Here is a 19,029-nt window from a genome sequence, read left to right on the forward strand (position 1 = left end):
ACGCGCTAAAGTCACACGCGCCGTAAACGACCGGGGGATGCTCATGTCTTCAGATCCGTGAGGAAACCAACACTAAGATCGACCTGCCGACGGAGAACAGCAACTCTGAGACCATCGTCATCACGGGGAAGAAGAACAACTGCGAAGCCGCCAGAGATCGGATCCTCGCCATCCAGAGAGACCTGGTGAGATGACAAACACAACTGGACCACACATCCAGATTCAAAAATACTTTACTGATCCCAACAGGAAATTAAATGTTGTTGTTACTCATATCTATGCTTCAAAAAGTTATTGTTGATAGCGATATTGCTGTTAGCAATAAAGAGCTCCTGTAGCAGTCTGTGTAGCAGTGAGTTTGAAGAAGCCTCTGACTGAAGACGCTCTGTTTCTCTAAATGTGATTTCAGGCCAACATTAAGGAGACAGAAGTCGCCATCCCGGCCAAGCTGCACAACTCTCTGATTGGCTCCAAAGGCTGCCTGGTGCGCTCCATCATGGAGGACTGCGGAGGCGTCCACATCCACTTCCCCTCGGAGGGCTCCGGCTCAGACAAGGTCACCATCAGGGGCCCCGCCGGCGAGGTGGAGAAGGCCAAGAAACAGCTGCTGCAGCTGGCAGAAGAGAAGGTCGGTGGAAGCAAAACCAAGAGCGAGTAACGGAAGAAAAGGTTGGGATGAGTTAACCGCTCTTATTCTGTTTTCTCGCTCCCCATCCAGCAAGTCAACAACTTCACCGTGGAGCTGCAGGCTAAACCCGAGTACCACAAGTTCCTGATCGGACGAGGCGGGGCCAACATCCGCCGCGTCAGGGACAGGACGGGGGCCCGCATCATCTTCCCGTCCCCGGACGACACGGAGCAGGAACTGATCACCATCGTGGGGAAGGAGGAAGCCGTTCGCCAGGCCCAGAAAGAGCTGGAAATCCTGGTCAAAAACCTGGTGACTGGCAGCTTTAACGTTTAAGATTTTCTCCTTTTGCGACAACATATTACTTCTGTTTTGCCATATTGTTGCAATGTGAAGTTTAAGTAAGAGTTGCTGCTACTTTTTCTTGTTTTGGTGCAAAACCAGATTTTGTTACATTCTTAAGAGTCTCGACTGCATGTAAACTCCCGAGAGCCTCTTTTCTTTGCCTCAATCCTCCTCTTTTGTTGTTGACTTCACAGGATGACGTGGTGGAGGACAGCATGGAGGTGGACGTTCGCCACCATCGCCACTTCGTGTGTCGCAGAGGTCAAGTCCTGCGGGAGCTGGCGGAGGAATACGGCGGCGTGGCCGTGAGCTTCCCTCGCACCGGCTCCAGCAGCCAGAGGGTCACTCTGAAGGGAGCGAAGGACTGCGTGGAGGCAGCGAAGAAACGCATTCAGGAGATCATCGAGGACCTGGTGGGTCACAGAAAAGAGATGTTTGCTTCTTTTATAGTCGCAATGAGAAATTACCGTAATTTCCGGACTATAAGCCGCAACTTTTGCCTCACGCTTTCAACCCTGATACATTGATGCGGCTAATTTATGCATTTTTTCTAACGGCCGCCAAGGGCGCTCGAGCAGAAAAGGTAAGAGTGAGACAGGTGGAATATATGTGTCGAGAAAGACGCAGGTTTAATGTAACTTTGTGCGTTATTAAAATTAGCACGAACAGGGCGTGCTGTGGTGGCGTAGGGGATAGCGCGACCCACATTTGGAGGCCTTCAGTCCTCGACGCAGTGGTCGCGGGTTCGATTCCCCGACCAGGCCGACGTTTGCCCCATGTCTTCCCCCCTTTCCTGTCAGCCTACTGTCAAATAAGGGACACTAGAGCCCACAAAAGACCCCCTGATGTGGAAAAAACCCCAAAATTAGCATGAATAGATGGTGAGACGCTACCGTGTTACTGCCGCGTCACAGGCACTGTTTGGAAAGAAAAGCTAAGGTATATTATTAAAACTTTTTTTGCGTACCGTCTTTCTTCGTAAATGTTCAATGTAGGCACATGCGGCTTATAGACTGGTGCAGCTTATGTATGTACAAAATGGTTTTTCCTTTAAAAATGCACTGGGTGTCGCTTATAATCAGGTGTGCTCTATAGTCCGGAAATTACTGTAATCAATTCATTGCATAACAATTTAAAATAAGCTCAATACTTTCAATAATATTTTTGAAAGGCAGTTTTGTTCAGAAACATCGTAATCCTTTTTTAATATGGCTGTAGTAATGTGTGATCTTTACTTCCATTTTGTTTATTGTTTTTGGTTGTGCTTTTTATTTTGGATATTTAAAATGTCCCCTGGTTCCAGTGGTAAGTATAATTTAAAAACCTAAAAGCTCATTGGTCTTTGAGAGGCCGAACTTGGATTATTGTGCCGTTATCAATATGTGAAAATGGTTTCAAAATAACAATACTGTCATTTTTCGCAATAATTTTTTTTTTGCAATAAAATTTGTTGTGATGACAGGCTTAACGGGAATAATCATGAAGAATACGCCAGGGTTCTGCAACCTGTGATTCAGGACTGGTTCTGTGGACTTTTAATAACTTTTGGTTAAAAATGGTTGAGAAAGAACAAATGTTTTACATATTGATATAATGATAAATGCAGGTTTTAGTTTAGTTTTTCAGCTTCTTATGAGGAAATTCACTCTAAAATTACCAGTGATGTTTTTCCACAGATGTCAACATCAAATAAGAGAAAATGTGTTTAACCATGTTTTGCTAGTTTTATGCTTCTATAGCCATGAATTAGAAATAAATAAATACATGACTTAAAAATTAAACAAATTTTCTGCAGCATATGCCTTTCTAAAAAAATAAAGTTTCGCTCAGAAGGTTGTAACTTTTGCAGCTCTAAGTGGGTTTTATTCAGCTTCAGACCGCAGGAATAATCCACCAGCCGATTCATGGCCTCGTGTATCTGTGGCTCTTTTCTTGTCATTTTGTTGTTTTTAGTTTGAGCTTCACAAACAGAAGGAATTGGCTCTATAAATAGCTTATTTTTTTCTCTCTCTCTTGTTGTGCTGCAGGAGTCGCAGGTGAATGTGGAGGTGGCCATCCCTCAGCGGCACCACCGCGCCATCATGGGGCCCAAAGGCAGCCGCATCCAGAACATCACCAGGGAGCACGAGGTCCAAATCAAGTTCCCCGAGAGAGACGACAGCGCTGCAGGTTAGAAACACAAGCTCTCTGCCTTTTGTTAACGCTGAATAGGTTTATGGGCCATGCAAAACATGTTCATTGCATCTTTTGCACAAGATCATTCCTGTGCTAGAAAAACATTTTGCAGAACAGGTTTTTGTTAAAGCCCACCCAGAGAGTTTTAGAAATTAATGCAGAACATTGTTTACAAAGCTAAACTGTAATGTCACAACAGTTTATAAGCTTCATTGAGGTGAAAAGATAAAGCTAGCTTTGTTAGCCTCTAGTCCAAACTAGAAGAATCAGGATTGGAAAGGTTAAATAGGGAATCCTCCCTGCTAGAGGGCCATTGTTTTCTTCTGAAGACTGAGCACAAACCGAGCAAGAGCCTGACTTATGAAGTCTGTAAAAGATATGGAAAAGCAGAAGAAATAGAAGTAGTACGAGGAAATGACTACATTTTAAACTATTAACATCCTTTGTGCGTGGAAGAATTAAGCTGTGAAAGAGCGCAGAGGTTTTAGCAGAATTTTTCAGAAATTAATGGATCTTCATTCAGAGCTTTTTTAGGGCTTCCTGTCACTTTAAATCTAAATATGCTGCTGGCCACGCCCCCCAACTCAACATTTACACTCGCACATGAAAAAGATGCAAACAGATGTGCAATCACACAACTATACATCTTTGAAAAGCATTAGTAGAACCTCCTGCACAACCCACAAGAATGCAACAATTTGTTTCTGACAGAAATGAAACACCTGTCCTTTCCAGTAGTATAAAGTGGTAAAACCAGCTGACCAAACATCTTGGAGCTCAGCTAGGGTTGCTAGGTGACGGGCGGAACTCCACTGGCGTTGCTAGGTAACAGCGCAGCGTCACTCAACAATTGGGAGGTTTTGAAAACGGCTTGTTTTCCAGACACCAAAAAACATTAAGCTATTGCTAATTAAACACTTGGACTGTTTTGAGGAGCAGTTGAGACCCAAGTGGAAGTATAAAAATGTACTAAATGATAAGTTTGCATAATTCTTTAATTTTTGTTTAAAAAAAAAAAAATGGCTTCCTGTGCCGAACTCAGGTCAGGACGCGTCGCCGCAGGAGAACGGCGACGTCAGCCCAGAGGCGGAGTTCGTCCCTCGCAAGTGTGACATCATCACAATCTCTGGCCGGGCAGAGAAGTGTGAGCTGGCCAGGGCGGCCCTGCTGGTGAGCACGGCTTCAGCTCAGCTGGACTGTCTCACCCCGGTGCGGTTAAATGTTTCATCTCGCCTCGTCTCCTCTCTCTGCAGGCACTGGTTCCCATAACGGAGGACGTCGAAGTGTCTTACGACCTGCACCGCTACATCATCGGCCAGAAGGGCAGCGGAATCAGGAAGCTGATGGAGGAATACGAGGTGGGAAGAGTCGTAGAGCCCAGACTGTTTTTGGATCGAAGGCCAGGGTTTAAAACAGGCCTGTGAGTGAGTGAGTGAGTGCGATGTGTTGTGTCTTTGGATGTGCAGGTGAACATCTGGGTGCCGCAGCCTGAGAAACAGCTGGATGTGATCAAGGTGACGGGTCTGGCAGCCAACGTGGAGCGGGCCAAGCTGGGCCTCCTGGAGCGCGTCAAAGAGCTTCAGGCCGAGCAGGAGGACCGGGTACAAAACACAAAGCTGCATTCGCATCAACAGCTAATCATTACTATCGATTATTGAAAAAAAAGGACAGTTTGTTGAGGCATTTTCTTCTTTTTTTTTTTTTTTAAGGGAAAAATTGAAAATCAAATTTGGTGTAAAATATATTAGATTTTATTTTTTAGCTATATCACCCAGCCCTAGCTTTAGCTTAATTACTACTGTGACTGTTGCTCTTCCAGATTAATGCGTAATTAATGATTAATTAATTAATTACTAAATTAATTAACGGTTATTTAATTAACCATGTTTACAATTAATCGTTTCAGCCCGATGGCTTGACCTTTTTCTCTCCGTCTCATTTCAGGCTCTGCGCAGTTTCAAGGTCACCGTGTCTGTGGATCCAAAGTTTCATCCCAAGATCATCGGCCGGAAGGGCGCGGTCATCTCCCAGATCAGGAAGGACCACGACGTCAGCATCCAGTTCCCCGACAAAGGAGACGATCAGCAGGTGTGTGTGGCCTTCACAAACTGAGCGCGCGTCGTCGCGTCTCTCTGCCTCACCTGAGCTTTCCCCGCCGTTCTCCCAGGATCTGATCGTCATCTGCGGCTACGAGCGGAACGTGGAGGAGGCCCGTGAGGCCATCCAGCAGCTGGTGTCCGAGCTGCAGGAGATGGTGAGCCAGGATGTCCGCCTGGACCCGAGGACTCACGCTCGCATCATCGGCGCCCGGGGCAAAGCCATCCGCAAGCTGATGGAGGAGTTCAAGGTGAGGGCAGACGACGAGGCGCGAGCGGGAGGAGGAAGCGTTTTACCCAGACGGACCTGGTCAGACTGAGCTGTGGTTTTCCAGGTGGACATCCGGTTCCCGCAGCCCGGCTCCGACGAGCCCGACAAGGTGACGGTCACAGGCCTCCCCGACACGGTGGATGCAGCCATAGATCACCTGCTCAACCTGGAGGAGGATTACGTGAGTTTACAGTCGCTGCGTTTCCATCGACCGAATAAATGCGCAATTTGAGGTTTCAAAGATAAATGGAATCATGCCAGTATGTAGAAAAAACCTTATTGTTGAATAAGAAGTTTTGGTGTTAAGTTGAGGTGTTTTTAATTTTTTTTCCCCATATGATAAGTGAAACACTTTTCTGATGACACGAGTCACACGGTGGGTCCTTTGCTTGATTAACTTTGTCTCGTTTTGCCTCTCAGCTCCTCAGCGTGACGGAGACGGAGACCTTGGCGGCGTACATGAAGCCTCCGTCTCGCCACGGAGGGGGAGGCGGAGCCGGAGGGCTGGATGACAGCAGTGGGGGTCCGGCGAAAGGCTTCGTGGTGCGGGACGCCCCCTGGAACGCAGCAGGGAACAAGGTGGGCTTTCCCAGAGATAAACTTTAAACACATTTATGGAAAATATACGGGCAGGATGAACTTCTTCCACATTTTATGTCACAGCAACAAACTTCAGGGTGTTTTACTGAGAGTTCATGTGACAAACCAACACAAAGCGACGCATAGATGAATTCATGATTTTATTATTTGTGAACTATGTGTAAATATTGCCTTCAGAAGTCACAACAGCAGACATACATGAGCATCGACCTGAATTAGGAGTCGAAACTGTCTGAATCTGCAAACACTTTATGGCCTTTCCAAGAAAGATAACTTATCAGTTTTTTATAAAAATAAATGTATAAAAATTAAGTTAAGTAATCATTTCAGTTTTAGTACATAGATGATCCCGATGTAACAGAAAAACAGCAGGTAATTAATTATCTACTCAATGACAAAAAAAATCATTACATTATTTGTACTTGTTTATGGTGGAAACGCTCTTCCAATAATGCATGAAAGCACAAATGCATAAAACGTCTTTCTATGGGGCGTGCTGTGGTGGTGTAGGGGATAGCGCGGGTTCGATTCCCGGACCCAGCGACATTTGCCGCATGTCTTCCTCCCTCTCCTTCCCTCTTTCCTGTCAGCCTACTGACATATAAGGGACACTAGAGCCCACAAAAAGGACCCCCTGGAGGGGGGGAAAAAAAAGTATTTCTATTAGCTTTCAACAAGCCAGCTTTTTGTCCCTTAAGAGCCTCAGTAGAGCGCTTAAGGAGCCCAACTGGACCCCTGATGTTCAGACATCTGAAGCTGTAGCTGCAGTGGAGACGAATGTTTAACTTTGGTTTTGTCAAAAGTGCACTAGGAACTGTGAAAGAGTGGAAACAGTTTGTAGGGATGGAACTTTGTGTGTTTGTGTTCCAGGCTCCTGACATGAGCAGCGCCGAGGATTTCCCGACGTTCGGAACCAGCGTGGCCCCGAAGCAAACGTCCGCCTGGGGCCCCAAGAAGTTCTGAAGGAAAACGACGACTAAACTTGTGTACAGTGAAGTACGAGACAAAACTGATTTCAAGTCAACTTGCTGCTCGCCTTCCCCCTTTTACTCCTCGTCTCTCTAGTGTCCCTCTGCTCCCGCCGGTCTCCCACACCAGCCAAAGTGAATTCTGGGAGATTGAGTCTTATCTGTCTCTCTTAATGTAGTTCATTCCACTCTTCCTTCCTTGAAGACGGGAAGGGGCAAAATGCTCTCGTCATAATTTTGCTACCCCGCTCTGCTTCTCCCTGAAACGTTTCACAGACTGTCGTCTTCTTCTCCCCCTGAGACTGCCAAACGCCCGCTGTCCTCCGACCCCCGACCCCCACTAACGTCCCTTCGCTGGAGTCCAGCACAGACAGGAAGTACCCTCATTCTTCCTGAGCAGGACCTATTTCAGGAAGTGGAGCGGTTTGTCCTGTTACAACAGCTAAATCTTGGGACTTTTCAGTCTGAAAAATAAAGTAAACGGGAGTCAGTTTTTTAGCGTGAAAACAGTTTTTAACTAAAAATATTTTATGGTTTTTTTTTTCCTTATGGTCTCTCTCTCTCTGTGCGGTGCAGCAGGTGAGCCGTTGAGGTCTGCGCTCGTTCTGGTGATCAGATTTTCTCGTCAGAAATCAACAATCACAAATTGGAGTTTGGTAAAGTCCATGTGGTTCTCATCAATTTTAAAAAATGTGACGAAATGTCCTTAATCATTACAAAAGAAACATCGCCCCCTAGAGTCACTCTTTGATGGTTGCAGCCAGTCTTTTTTTGCTTTCTGTTTGCCTATGATTGTATTTTTTATCATATTAAATATGAAAACAGACGTACATTTCTGTTCTAATCACAGAAACAAATAACGGGTTAAATTTTACTGAACAACATTTTTGTTTTTGTTTGGTCAGAATATTTTAGACTTGGATGTTTGGTTTCTCCTAGTTACCGGTGATTATTTAAAAAACAAAACCAAAATTGAGCCATACTCAACTTCAACTCATTTTGCCACATAAAATAAAATAAAATAAAAACTTATTATTTATTAAAAGAAAGCTGTATTGTTGTGGTCAAAAGTGGTTAGACAGAAATTTTAACTTGGTCTGATTTTCTCACGTAAAATAATAATAATAAAAAATCCCACTTTAAAAACATTTAGTGTGAGAACATGAAAAACTTTTCATTTCCATTGCTTGTCTTTACCACTGATTTCATTTTTTTTATTATTTTAAATATGAAAACTTAAGAGGAAAAACAAATACACTTGCCTGTTTCAACAGAAAAATAGGTATTTTCTAAAAATGCAAACAATTTTTTTCGTTTTTGTAGCTATAAAATTATTACAAAGAGGAATTAAGTATAGTTTTTAAAGCTCTGGTCTTTAAATGCTGTGATTTTAAGTTATCCTGAACAATCAGCCATCAAAATGAGAAAACAGACAAATTATTGTTACTATTTCCTGTTGGTTTAATTTTGTTTTGGTTTTTATTTTAATTAGGGAAAGAAATTCAAAACCAAAACCTCTCTGTTCATCCGTTGTTGTTGTTTTTTTTTTGTTTTTTTTTTAGGATTTGTTCAAATACCGTTTTTTTTTTTATATGGATAAGGAGAAACTCTAATTTTAGAAAACATTGAAACAATGGCAAACAGGAACAAAAAAATTTACCTATTGTTATTACATATAATTCTTTAGGGTTTTATAAACCAAATTAGGGAAAGAAAATTACTCCAGATTTTAAATTCTCCTTTTCAAAATGCTATATTAGGAAAATGTAGTGAAATAACAGACTTCTTTGTGTTTGCTGAATTCTGACGTTAGCATCCAGCCACCAGATGGCGCTGTCAGCCCTGTGTGTGTTTCGGGTTTGGGAGGTTTTACACCCAGTCCTGTTGTGTTGATTCTGTTTTATTTCTCTGTATTTATTTTCATGTAGGACTAAAAACCGCTGCTGTTCTCCTTTGTTTTCGAACTGTATTGACTGAAAGTCTTGTAAACAAAGGCTGTTTTGTTTATTTATTTGAAAAAAGGAGCCATTTTATTTGAACTACTGTGATCATCTGTTTTTTTATATCTATATATAGATATAAAAAAGGAGGGAGAAAAAAAAAAAAGCACTCACTGTAGCTTGCAACCTCACGTCTGAGTGGATCTTGTGCGTCAGGGTTCGGGAACATATTACCAGTTGTTGTGTCCAAGTGTACAAAGATCTTTTCGCTATTTTTTTAAAACTGTGTGGACTTTTTCTTTTTGTTGTTGGTTTCTGGGATTTCTGAAGGACTGTATGTTTGTGTGAGTGGACGTTAAGGTGTACAGTTGAAGAAGCTGAACCAAACATTTCACTTTTCTTTTTGTTTATGTTGGGAATCGCCCTCAAGGCTTATTTAAAGGTTTTTAATCCTCAGCATTTCATTCAAACTTGCTGCATAGCTTTGATTTTACCCCCCAAATGGGGGGGAAAACACTTCCTTTTTAATCCCACGAGCTTGATAATAATTTTTAACAAAACGATATAAATTCCCCCTCTCCCTTTTTCTGGTTTAGAAATGTTACTCGTGGTCTTGTTGACCAAATACGTTTGAGTAAGTTTATCTAAAGCTGCTTTCTGACTGGAAGATTTAAAGGAAAACCTGAACGATTTGGAGTTTGTGAGAATTAGATAGGAGGATCAATCAAAGGAGCCTAGTGAGGTAAAGCTGCTGCATCTCAATTCAGGTTTTATAAAATTTGAAGAAAAGTGCATTCAATGAAGCATTATGGCCTGCCACGCATATAAGATATATGCCTTGTGTTGTGCATGTACATTGGGATGAAAGGTGTGAAAATTACATTCTTTGATTCTTTCATCTTGGGCTGAAAGTTAGAAACTTTACACTCAGTTATCTAACATGTAGTCAAACAATTATTAGAAGAATTACTTATAAAATAAGGCCAGCTTTCCTCGCCTGCGAGTCAATTCAACTGTTCAGCATGCCGATGTGAGTCAATCTTCTCGTTCAGTTCGAACGTCTCTAATTTGTTTCCCACAACCGAAATTAGTGGGAAAGAGAGGTCAGAGTAAACAGCTCTTTTAGGAAATGCCGAAACTCAGGGTCCAATTTAAGGAAAAACTGAAAATAAATCCAAGCTGGAGCAAAAAACAAAAACATGAGTACATCATCTTAGAGCCCTCTATGCAATCCAGCAAGACAAATGAGCAGATGATTCGTCAGCGCAAACAGTCGTGTGTCAATAGCTTAAATGTCGTCCAAGTCCGTTTCTTTTGTTATTTAAATTACATTTATGTTGGTCTGTATGTCAAATAGGACAGCGCTGCCACTACTTCTGTAAAAAGCTATGAAAAGAATCCCACTATTGGCCTTAAGGAGTCATTTCAGTCCACAACATTTTGGACGAGTTGTGATGGAGTGTAACACTGCAATAACCTGTCAGTGACCAGACTTTCTTTTTCCTACTTTAAATAAAATCTAAAAGAAACGCACACAAAATGCCCCCAGCAGGTTTTTTTTTTCTTTTTTCTTTCTTAGCCCACTCCTCACAGAGCCAACACATTAACCATGCTTTGGACCATACCTTTTGTCAGGTCATTTATTTATTTTTTTATTATATAAATCATGAAGATATGATTTGTTATGTAACAGCCTGTACAACACAACATACCGAAAACAAAACAAAAATACAAATTAAAGTGTACAAAGCAGCACTGGGCTGTAAAGAACCCATGTAGTAATAACATTTTTTCACATTTTTTTTATTTTAATTTTTTTTTTCTCCCTCATCAATGAGAAGATGGCTGAGCTTCTCTGACTGTACTTTTAGTGTTTGACCCCTTCTGCTATAACACTTTTATTTTCCAAGGATGCAAATTGGCAAAAAAAAAAAAAGAAAAAAGAAAAAAAAAGCTGATTGTAAACAATCCAAGCGGGTGTTTTGGATTATGAACAAATGAGTGCAAAACAGTCGTGGAGTGAAATGAACGCGGAGCCCTAATCAACAACATTCACATGTAAACACCGGCTTATGGAAAGCCAACATAATCAAACACAGGAAGCGGTGTTGGTCGGGTAAACCGTGTCGGACGTGACGGATGAATGGATGGGTTTGCGTGTGACGTAAACGGCGATGGAGCGAGACTGATGTTGGACCTTTTGGCTTTATGTGACTTCTACCGGGAGGCTGGGCATTTTGGGATTGGAATAAAGAGCAGAATTTAACAATAGGTTTAAATTTAGCTTAGCATGGGCAGAGATAGACAGGTACGGTAAGTGGATCCCTTAATATTTTCATAACCACCAGGACCGAGCACTTGACCAAAGAGCTAATTCACTGCTTTTAATCAGCGCGAGTTTGGAAGCTTGGCCTAAATGTCCAATTTTTATCTATTTCACAGTGAGTTTTCGCTGTGAGAAATTTAAAAAATTAAACGCAAAATGAGTAAACAGCTGTTAGGAAATGCCGAAAGTTAAGCAATCAAAATCTAGCGTTCGAGTCACTGACTGTATGAAGGGGTAACTACACAGCCAGCAATTAACTTTTACAATTCAACGTCTTATAAATACACAATATCCTGATACAATTTTAAGTTAATAAATTTGACTAATTCAGATTCCTTAAAAACAGTGAAATAGTCCTGTATTTAAGTGCCGAATGCTAATGCTAGCCCATTAGCATCACGTTTTTCTAATCTAGACAACAACTCTGGTTTGATTTTAAAAAAAAATACACTTAAGATATAAATAAGTGTTTTTAATTTTTTCACTTTCACATCACCTAGCTTTTACTTTTTCCAAGTACATCAAAGTTTTCTGAGAATCTTCTGAAAGAACTGGAACTCTTAGCTTACCCTTTATAAATGTAAAAACCGGTTCCGGTGAGTCATAAACAGTCAAACTCAGCCTGAATCTACCTTCTGACATTTTCTATATCTTGTAAAGCAAATTCCAGTGCGGGTTTTATTTTTTTTATGCCAAAAGGTGCAGCGGTGCTTATAAAACACTGATTTCTAACAACAGTTTTATTTCCATTAAAAGCTTGTGAGTGGTTTTCCTTAAAATGACGAGTTGAGTCATGTTTGGCCCCACACCAAACAGTAATCAGAACCTAAATTTGGTTCCGTTCACCTCAAAGTCTGAGCTCAGACATGGGAATGACCGACTTTAGTAGCAATCCATTAAAACAACGGATTGAAACCATAATGTTCAGAATCTGCACAAAACTATCTCATTTAACAAAAAGACCTTTTTTTAAACATACTTGTCAGCCATGTTGGATTTAAACTCTTGAGACCTTCCATGTTCAAACTGTGGACTTAATGGACTTAAGAGTCTCTGTTTCAATGTTCCCATCTGGAAATGCAACAAAACGCCCCTTCAATCCAAACTGAAAAGTTCTCAGCCCAAAGGTTAAAAACATCCAATATGGCTGCCATGTGAATAAAATGATGAGTTGCAAAACTATACTTTTAGCACTTTACACAGTTTGTTTCTCACTGAACCAGGTACTTACATAAAACGGATCTGAAACGTCTTGTATCGTTGTGGTGAAAACCACAACAATTAAGTAATCCCACAGGCGACTGGAGCACGCTGATTGCCACTCCAATACCTGACTTATGAGGTGAATAAATATGCAGCAATATGCTGGATTTCATGCACCTCAATAGTGTGACCTTGGATCTGGAAAACCAGTGTGACTCCCAGAGCCTGAGGCACAAACACAGATCCTTTCTGTAACTTACATTGAGAGTGGAAGCCATATGTGATTTAACGTCGGAGCAGCTCGTGGACTTGGGATTTCCATTTGTTTCTGTAATTCAGATTTTCCCCGTTTCTGATTGGAAATGCTACATGAATGGCCCTCGACATTAGAAGCTTCACAACAGCCAAGAGATTAATACTAAATATGATTGCCAGGGTCATAAAAGTCTCATTTATACACAATAGAGTGCTGCACAACGGGTTTGTAGCCATGTTGTGGCTTGTACTGCTACAACATGTTAGTACCGCAACAACGGATAAATCCCCACTGGTTGTTTAAGTTGTGACTACAAAGTTCAACTTTTGTGTGAAGCCTTCAGTCCAAAAACCGAGATGGGATTTCCAAGAAGAGTGGAATGCAGCACATTACTGATACAATGGACCCTGATTTTAATCCCCGTCCATGGCAGCCATATTGCATTGGATCCAGTTGTTTTTCTTCGATGAACCATGACCTCCAGATCGAGACGTAACCATCACAGAAACACAGTTTCCATTAGAGTTTTCCCAACACCAAACTCAGAAATTCAGATTTTGAGTCAAATAAATATCAAAATTAGATTGGTCAAAAGCCATTCCCATATCTGAGTCCAACATTGGGCGGCAATATGAACGTCTGCTCATACGGAGACACAAAGAGGACAGAAACACAGTGAAAGACAGGCGTGTAAACATATCAGTCCCTCCCTCCAGTTTTAAATTTTCCCTGCTATCAAGGTCACAATCACGATGCTCTTGGGCTCATGTTCAGATTCAAGTGTCGTTATTTTTCTACATTGCTGATAAAACACCGTCCCTCTTTTTTTTTTTTGTCATTAAACCTACCTTTTAGTCATTTTTTTGTGAAAAATTTGGAAGTCAAAAAGGTGTTAAACTAAGTGCCAAACTAAAAAAAAAAAAAAAAAGTACTTGAGGATGGAAGAACTAAATGACGGGAGAAAAAAATAAAAAAAAATTAAGCTCATAAACAAACATGTTGCGTCGATGAGAAGTTTAAAAATCGCCCACTAGTGTCCGAAACATAAAGTGCAGGCAGTGTCTGTTCTCGGTAACGACCGCTGCTCCCGGCCGGTAAAAGAGCCGAAGAGCGAGCGACCCAAAACAAAACCAGAGATGCTGAGTTGTCGACAATCCGCTTCAGGACCAGCCGGGTTCCAGAGTAGTGTCTTGCTCAAGGCAGGTCTTGGATTTGGTTGTCTGTTTATCAAAAATAACCAGAAGCTTTCGCCGCCGCCGCTACGCCGTTCACTCCACCCGAATCAGCAGTCCGTAGAGAAGCGTGCCGCCTTGCTCCTTCGTGATCCACTCGATCTCAGAGTTGCTGAAGCGGGGATCTAGAGGCTCGCTGTGGCTCAGCGTCTGAGGCCCCACCTTGTAGGAGCCCGGCCGCACGCACACCTGGAAACCCACCTGAGCCTGGTGGCAGCGGTGAGAGCGTGGGTCCTGAAATCTGCAGGAAGAGGAGAAGACGACCCGTCACTTCCTGCACAGGTTCCTACCATCCCGACGTTTCCGCGCGCGCCACAAACTCACTGCACTTTGGGAGCAAACGTCTCCATGCCAGAGTAGCGCATGGTCGGGGAGAGCCGCACTCTGGGAACCTCCCTGCCGGGGGCGCTGTTCTCCTCTGGTTCGGTGTAGCCGTTTGGACTCTCCGTCTTCACTGGAGACACCAGGAAAATGGACGACGTCCCTGCAAAGCGAAGCCAAACAAAAACGATTCCTTAAAAAAAAACGTGTAGACACAAACATCACAACGACTCATGGCAAAGAATATGAGCGTTGTACCAGGCAGCAGCTGGCCGTGGTCCAGTGTGCGCCGCAGGGCTCCCACGTTGGTGCCGTGATACGCAATGTGCCATTTCTTTAGTGCATTGGAAACCTCACAGTGGGACTTGACCCTGCAAAATGAGGCAGGGTATAAATAATAGCTAAAAACTAACAAACAGACATAGAAACAGATGCTAATAACATTTATTAGAGCAAAAACATCAATGTTAAACACAAAGGATTATATTTAAGACACTTTACCGCCATCTAGTGGTTAGAGTTACACCCAATCATGCCTCATTTAGCTTACTTGCAAACTACATACTGAACTTTATATCTGTTGTATGTGCTCTAATCAAATGAATAAAATAACTTAGAATCCATTTCACAGTAAAAACACTACGTATGCATACATAAGGCAGAAAGAAGTTAAAATATTAGACCATAACTATACAGAACCTGTTTATCCATCCAGAAATGTTTATAGTTCAGTTTGTTTATAGATATGTATATATAGATATATCCAATATTTTTCTAATTGTCCCTTTAAGACCCAAGAAAAGCAGCAAGTTACTGCTAATTTCTACAACCAACACATTTTTGCGTTTTTATATGAATGTTTTGGGGTTTTTTAATTCTGAATCTGGTAAAGAATTAATTAAAAAAAAATAATTTTCTGATGCTTGTAAGCCCTTAACTTGAAAATGCTTTTTACTCCAACATTTTACACATTTCAGAGATTTCGAGATTTACCGTAACGGCATGAATAAATAAATAAACTAAAGGCTTTTTTGCAGCCTCCCACCTGAGGGCGAAGCGGCACCATCCAAATGGCAGGGCGTAGTCTCGGGGTGGCTCTCCTCGCTTGTAGTACGCCTCGTCTCCCCGCAGCTTGTGGCAGGACTCACAGTAGCACAGGTTGTACTTTGCATCTTCGTTGAAGTAGCCATCTTGAGGTTGAACGGAAAAGGAAAAGCGTCGTTTTTACACGTGGGAGGAGACAATTTGGACGGAAACAGTGGCGAGAAGTCAAAGAGGTGAAGTCAAACCTGGTAAAGTGAGCAAGTCCTTGAAGCGGGAGCAGAGCGCCTGGTACTCGCAGGTCTTGTTGGGGTTGACCTCTGGAGGGGGCGTCCAGCACACGCTCTCTTTGATGCCTGCAAGCGCCAACAGAGAACCTGCTGAGGAGGCTGAAGGCTGCGGTGGAGTCGGAAAAAAAGCAAACCGAGAAGTTTTGTACCGTCAACCATGTCTGCCTTCTCCATGTCTCCCTGAAAGTGCGTCTCGCCGCTCTCAGCTCCCACAGCTGGCACGTTGTTGGTTACTATCGTGACCTGTCGCCAGGAGAACATCAGTTACAGCAGAAAGATCTCAGCTGGAACAATTAATCGGATAATTAATCGGATAATTCTTAATAATTGAGCAGATATTTTTTATTTAGCTTCATACAATATTAGAAATGCATAAAAATACAAAATAAATCATTAAATTCCTTTTTTAAATAAGAAAATAAGAAAACCTGTTCACACTGGCCGTAGAGGTCAATGAAGGGGTAACAAGGTGAGGGGATGTCCTGTGCCGCCACGCCCTGGTCCATGCTGTTCACGTAGAGATGGAGGCAGTTGTTGGTGTCCACCAGCAGACCCAACACTGTCCCCTCTGGACAGGTGTCCAGGTTAGGACCGTAGTTCTCACATATCTGAAGAGTGGAGGCGAGTGAAACAGGAAGATGAAATCAGACGATGGAGAAATGAAAGGTCGTTGCCGACTAATGGCAAGTTGCGGAGTGTTTACTTTGAGAGAGTTGTGGAAGACGGAGTCGCGCTGCAGCAGCCAGGCGGAGCGCTTCAGGCAGCAGGCCGTGGAGGGGAAGTTTAACCGGTCAGGGGAGTGGCCTATCACCCCTAACGACAGAGACGACGTCCACGACGGGTTCAGACGATCGATCTGAAACTGGTGCCCAAAGAAAAACATGAGACATTCAGTCAAACTGCCGTTAATTGTATTTATTTGACTCCAGCGCAGCTACCTGGAAGAGCTGCTGGCGCGCCAGCGGCTGGACGGTGACCAGCAGGCCCTGGTTGTAGCTGGAAACCCTGGCTGCTGTCAGGTTCTGGTTGGACAGCTGGATGTTCTTGCCGTGGTTTTCCAGAAACATCATGACCGTCGGCACCAGGGAACATGTTTCACTCTCAACCTTGATTTAAAAAAAACATTTGACACGAACAAATCAATTTGCGTTTCATAAAACTTCTGATTTGTTTTCTCTCCTTCCAGCCTCTCACCTCTCTAACGGGGCTGCTGTCCTCCTCCCCTTCGCTGCAGCTGTCCGACGTGAGCGAAGGCGCCTTGATGCTCTCCAAGTCCTCCATCAGGGAGGAGCTGACGATGGACAGCGCCGTTATCCGCCCGTACAGGTCCAAAACGGCGTATACATTCTGCAAGAAGCCAGAAGCCGCTGCTTACTGCTAATGTTTTGATTTTCAGGTTTCAGCAAGTCAAATTTAAGTCTGTTTAAGGCCAACCTGAATTAAGTTTGAGATCAGAAAAAAATAAATATAGGAAATGGTTGGAGGACGATGCCATTGTAATGCAGTTTTTGCTACGAGTTACGATAAAGCATTGCAAAAACTGAAAATTTCCTTTATTTAGGTTTGAAAATACAACCAACCGTCTTTGAATTTATTTTTGTTCCAATCTTAGACAGAATTTTAAAAAATGTATAGGCATCTACAAAATACTTCAATAACAGATGAACATGATTTTGTGCATTTTCCAAAATAAACAGCAAAAAATATATAATTTGAGAAAACCATTAATAAAACATTTTTTGAAATAGATTTGAGAAACTACGACAGAAAAATAAATCAAATTTCTTAAGGGAATCTGAAACTAAACTTAGGAATCTTATGCCAGAATCGATGCGACACCAATACTGACTCTGTATCGATATTGGTGATATTTTTGTTCGATCCGCCCACCTCAACTCAAACTGCTCAAGTTTGAGTTGAGTTACAGTTTAATCTCAAACTATTTAGATTATACGAAATGGTTTAATCTAAATAGTTTTAATAGCTGCGATTAACATATTTTTAATGAATTTGAGACATTGAAGGCCTTCGTTTTAGATTAAAGTAAAACTTTAAGGATTCGGACACCCTGGTGTTTGTACCTTGGGGACTGCGGTCGCGGCAGGTCCCATGTCCTGCCCGTCAACAAAGACGTGCATGGTGTCGTCGTTGCACCTCTTCACGCCCACGCGGTTCCCCACCTGGAAACACATTCAGACTTCATCTCCTCTGAGGTCTGGAAGTGAATAATAAATCAAACGAAGGCGGAAGGCGCTGCTCACCGTCAGCCGGTCCAGCGAATAGCCGTAATTCTGCCGCTGCAGAACACCGTTGCGCTGGACCTCGGAGCCGCAGAGCAGCCAGGTGACCTTGGTGCGGAGCTGTGGGAGGGAGGGGGAGAGGCCGGACAGCGGGCAGGACGGCAGCTCTGGAGGCGCCAGCGTGGTCAGGCCGATATGCAGCGAGCCGCACCACTGATCGTCCACTTCGTCTATCCTCACCTGCAGGAGGAAACCGGTGAAGAAGACCCGACCTGCTGGCTTGCCTGAATCTTTACTTTCCAAGTTAAGCGTGAGCGAACCTCAAACAGCTCGTCTGCTTTGAGCTCTTTGGCGCTGAACACGATGCCATGAGAGTAGCCGCCAACTCTGATGGCCTGGCAGCCTTCGCCCAGCAGCACCACGTTCTTTCCATGCTTACTGTGGAGCCGATGGGCGACGCCTGCGACTGCAAGCACAAAATAAAGGACATAAGGACGCAGCTCTGAAGGGTTTCCCAACGCAGCGTCAGGAAAGAACCTCCTGAGCACCTGGAGAGTGGATGGGGAAGCTCTTCTCAGTGACGTTACTGGTGCAGAGGCTGTTGTCCAGCGGGCCGGAGGAGCTGGTGATGGAGACCTGAACGCACTGACCATACAGATCGATCACAGCAAACACCTCTGGAAGAGACATGAGAGGTACAGGCAACAGCCTTCAGCCGACCTGCAGAAAACTGGCTCTCATTGACGCAGACGCTTGATGAAAACTGCGTCATTTTGTTGGCGAGGTTTCCACCTGTCGACCTCGATACTGGGCCCTGGTCGAAGTGTCGTCTGACTGGTCAGAAGACTGTGGCCGTCTACTTGTCCGTTTTTCTATTTGTTTTTGTAAAATAATCATTAGCTGAAACAAAATATTAACACTGCTGTCTGAGCGCATTTCCACATAAAACACATTTCTGACCAATCAGACAACACTTCACACAGAGCTGTGTGGAAATATTTTGACCCGAGTCTGGTGTCGACATTAGCAGGCGGATGGCTCCGTCAGGCGCCTACACCAGCGAAAGCCAGTTTCATCTCTTTGGTTGAAGTATGTTA

General features: G+C 43.1%; 2 protein-coding genes across 2 annotated transcripts in view; one reads left to right on the forward strand and one right to left on the reverse strand.

The window, feature by feature from the left end:
- hdlbpb (high density lipoprotein binding protein b) overlaps window positions 1-10,988 on the forward strand; it is a 26,236-nt gene extending 15,248 nt beyond the window's left edge. The window contains exons 16-28 of the mRNA XM_044098126.1: window positions 54-185; window positions 410-628; window positions 719-940; window positions 1,168-1,386; window positions 3,001-3,142; window positions 4,191-4,318; window positions 4,402-4,506; window positions 4,615-4,749; window positions 5,093-5,236; window positions 5,316-5,495; window positions 5,580-5,696; window positions 5,936-6,094; window positions 6,986-10,988. Coding sequence (XP_043954061.1) covers window positions 54-185; window positions 410-628; window positions 719-940; window positions 1,168-1,386; window positions 3,001-3,142; window positions 4,191-4,318; window positions 4,402-4,506; window positions 4,615-4,749; window positions 5,093-5,236; window positions 5,316-5,495; window positions 5,580-5,696; window positions 5,936-6,094; window positions 6,986-7,078 — 1,995 coding nt within the window. The 3' untranslated portion in view covers window positions 7,079-10,988. The remainder of the gene's footprint in view (window positions 1-53; window positions 186-409; window positions 629-718; window positions 941-1,167; window positions 1,387-3,000; window positions 3,143-4,190; window positions 4,319-4,401; window positions 4,507-4,614; window positions 4,750-5,092; window positions 5,237-5,315; window positions 5,496-5,579; window positions 5,697-5,935; window positions 6,095-6,985) is intronic.
- neurl4 (neuralized E3 ubiquitin protein ligase 4) overlaps window positions 10,650-19,029 on the reverse strand; it is a 20,156-nt gene continuing 11,776 nt past the window's right edge. Inside the window, exons 16-29 of the mRNA XM_044098124.1 lie at window positions 18,481-18,609; window positions 18,253-18,398; window positions 17,954-18,172; window positions 17,774-17,872; window positions 16,887-17,039; window positions 16,631-16,798; window positions 16,396-16,554; window positions 16,121-16,300; window positions 15,842-15,935; window positions 15,651-15,758; window positions 15,407-15,551; window positions 14,620-14,732; window positions 14,365-14,524; window positions 10,650-14,281 (exon numbers count right to left, since the gene is read on the reverse strand). Of these exons, the coding sequence (XP_043954059.1) occupies window positions 14,077-14,281; window positions 14,365-14,524; window positions 14,620-14,732; window positions 15,407-15,551; window positions 15,651-15,758; window positions 15,842-15,935; window positions 16,121-16,300; window positions 16,396-16,554; window positions 16,631-16,798; window positions 16,887-17,039; window positions 17,774-17,872; window positions 17,954-18,172; window positions 18,253-18,398; window positions 18,481-18,609 (2,078 nt within the window). The 3' untranslated portion in view covers window positions 10,650-14,076. The remainder of the gene's footprint in view (window positions 14,282-14,364; window positions 14,525-14,619; window positions 14,733-15,406; window positions 15,552-15,650; window positions 15,759-15,841; window positions 15,936-16,120; window positions 16,301-16,395; window positions 16,555-16,630; window positions 16,799-16,886; window positions 17,040-17,773; window positions 17,873-17,953; window positions 18,173-18,252; window positions 18,399-18,480; window positions 18,610-19,029) is intronic.

The sequence above is a fragment of the Gambusia affinis genome, linkage group LG18 (genome assembly GCF_019740435.1).
Source record: "Gambusia affinis linkage group LG18, SWU_Gaff_1.0, whole genome shotgun sequence".
In the NCBI taxonomy this organism is placed as follows: Eukaryota; Metazoa; Chordata; class Actinopteri; order Cyprinodontiformes; family Poeciliidae; genus Gambusia; species Gambusia affinis.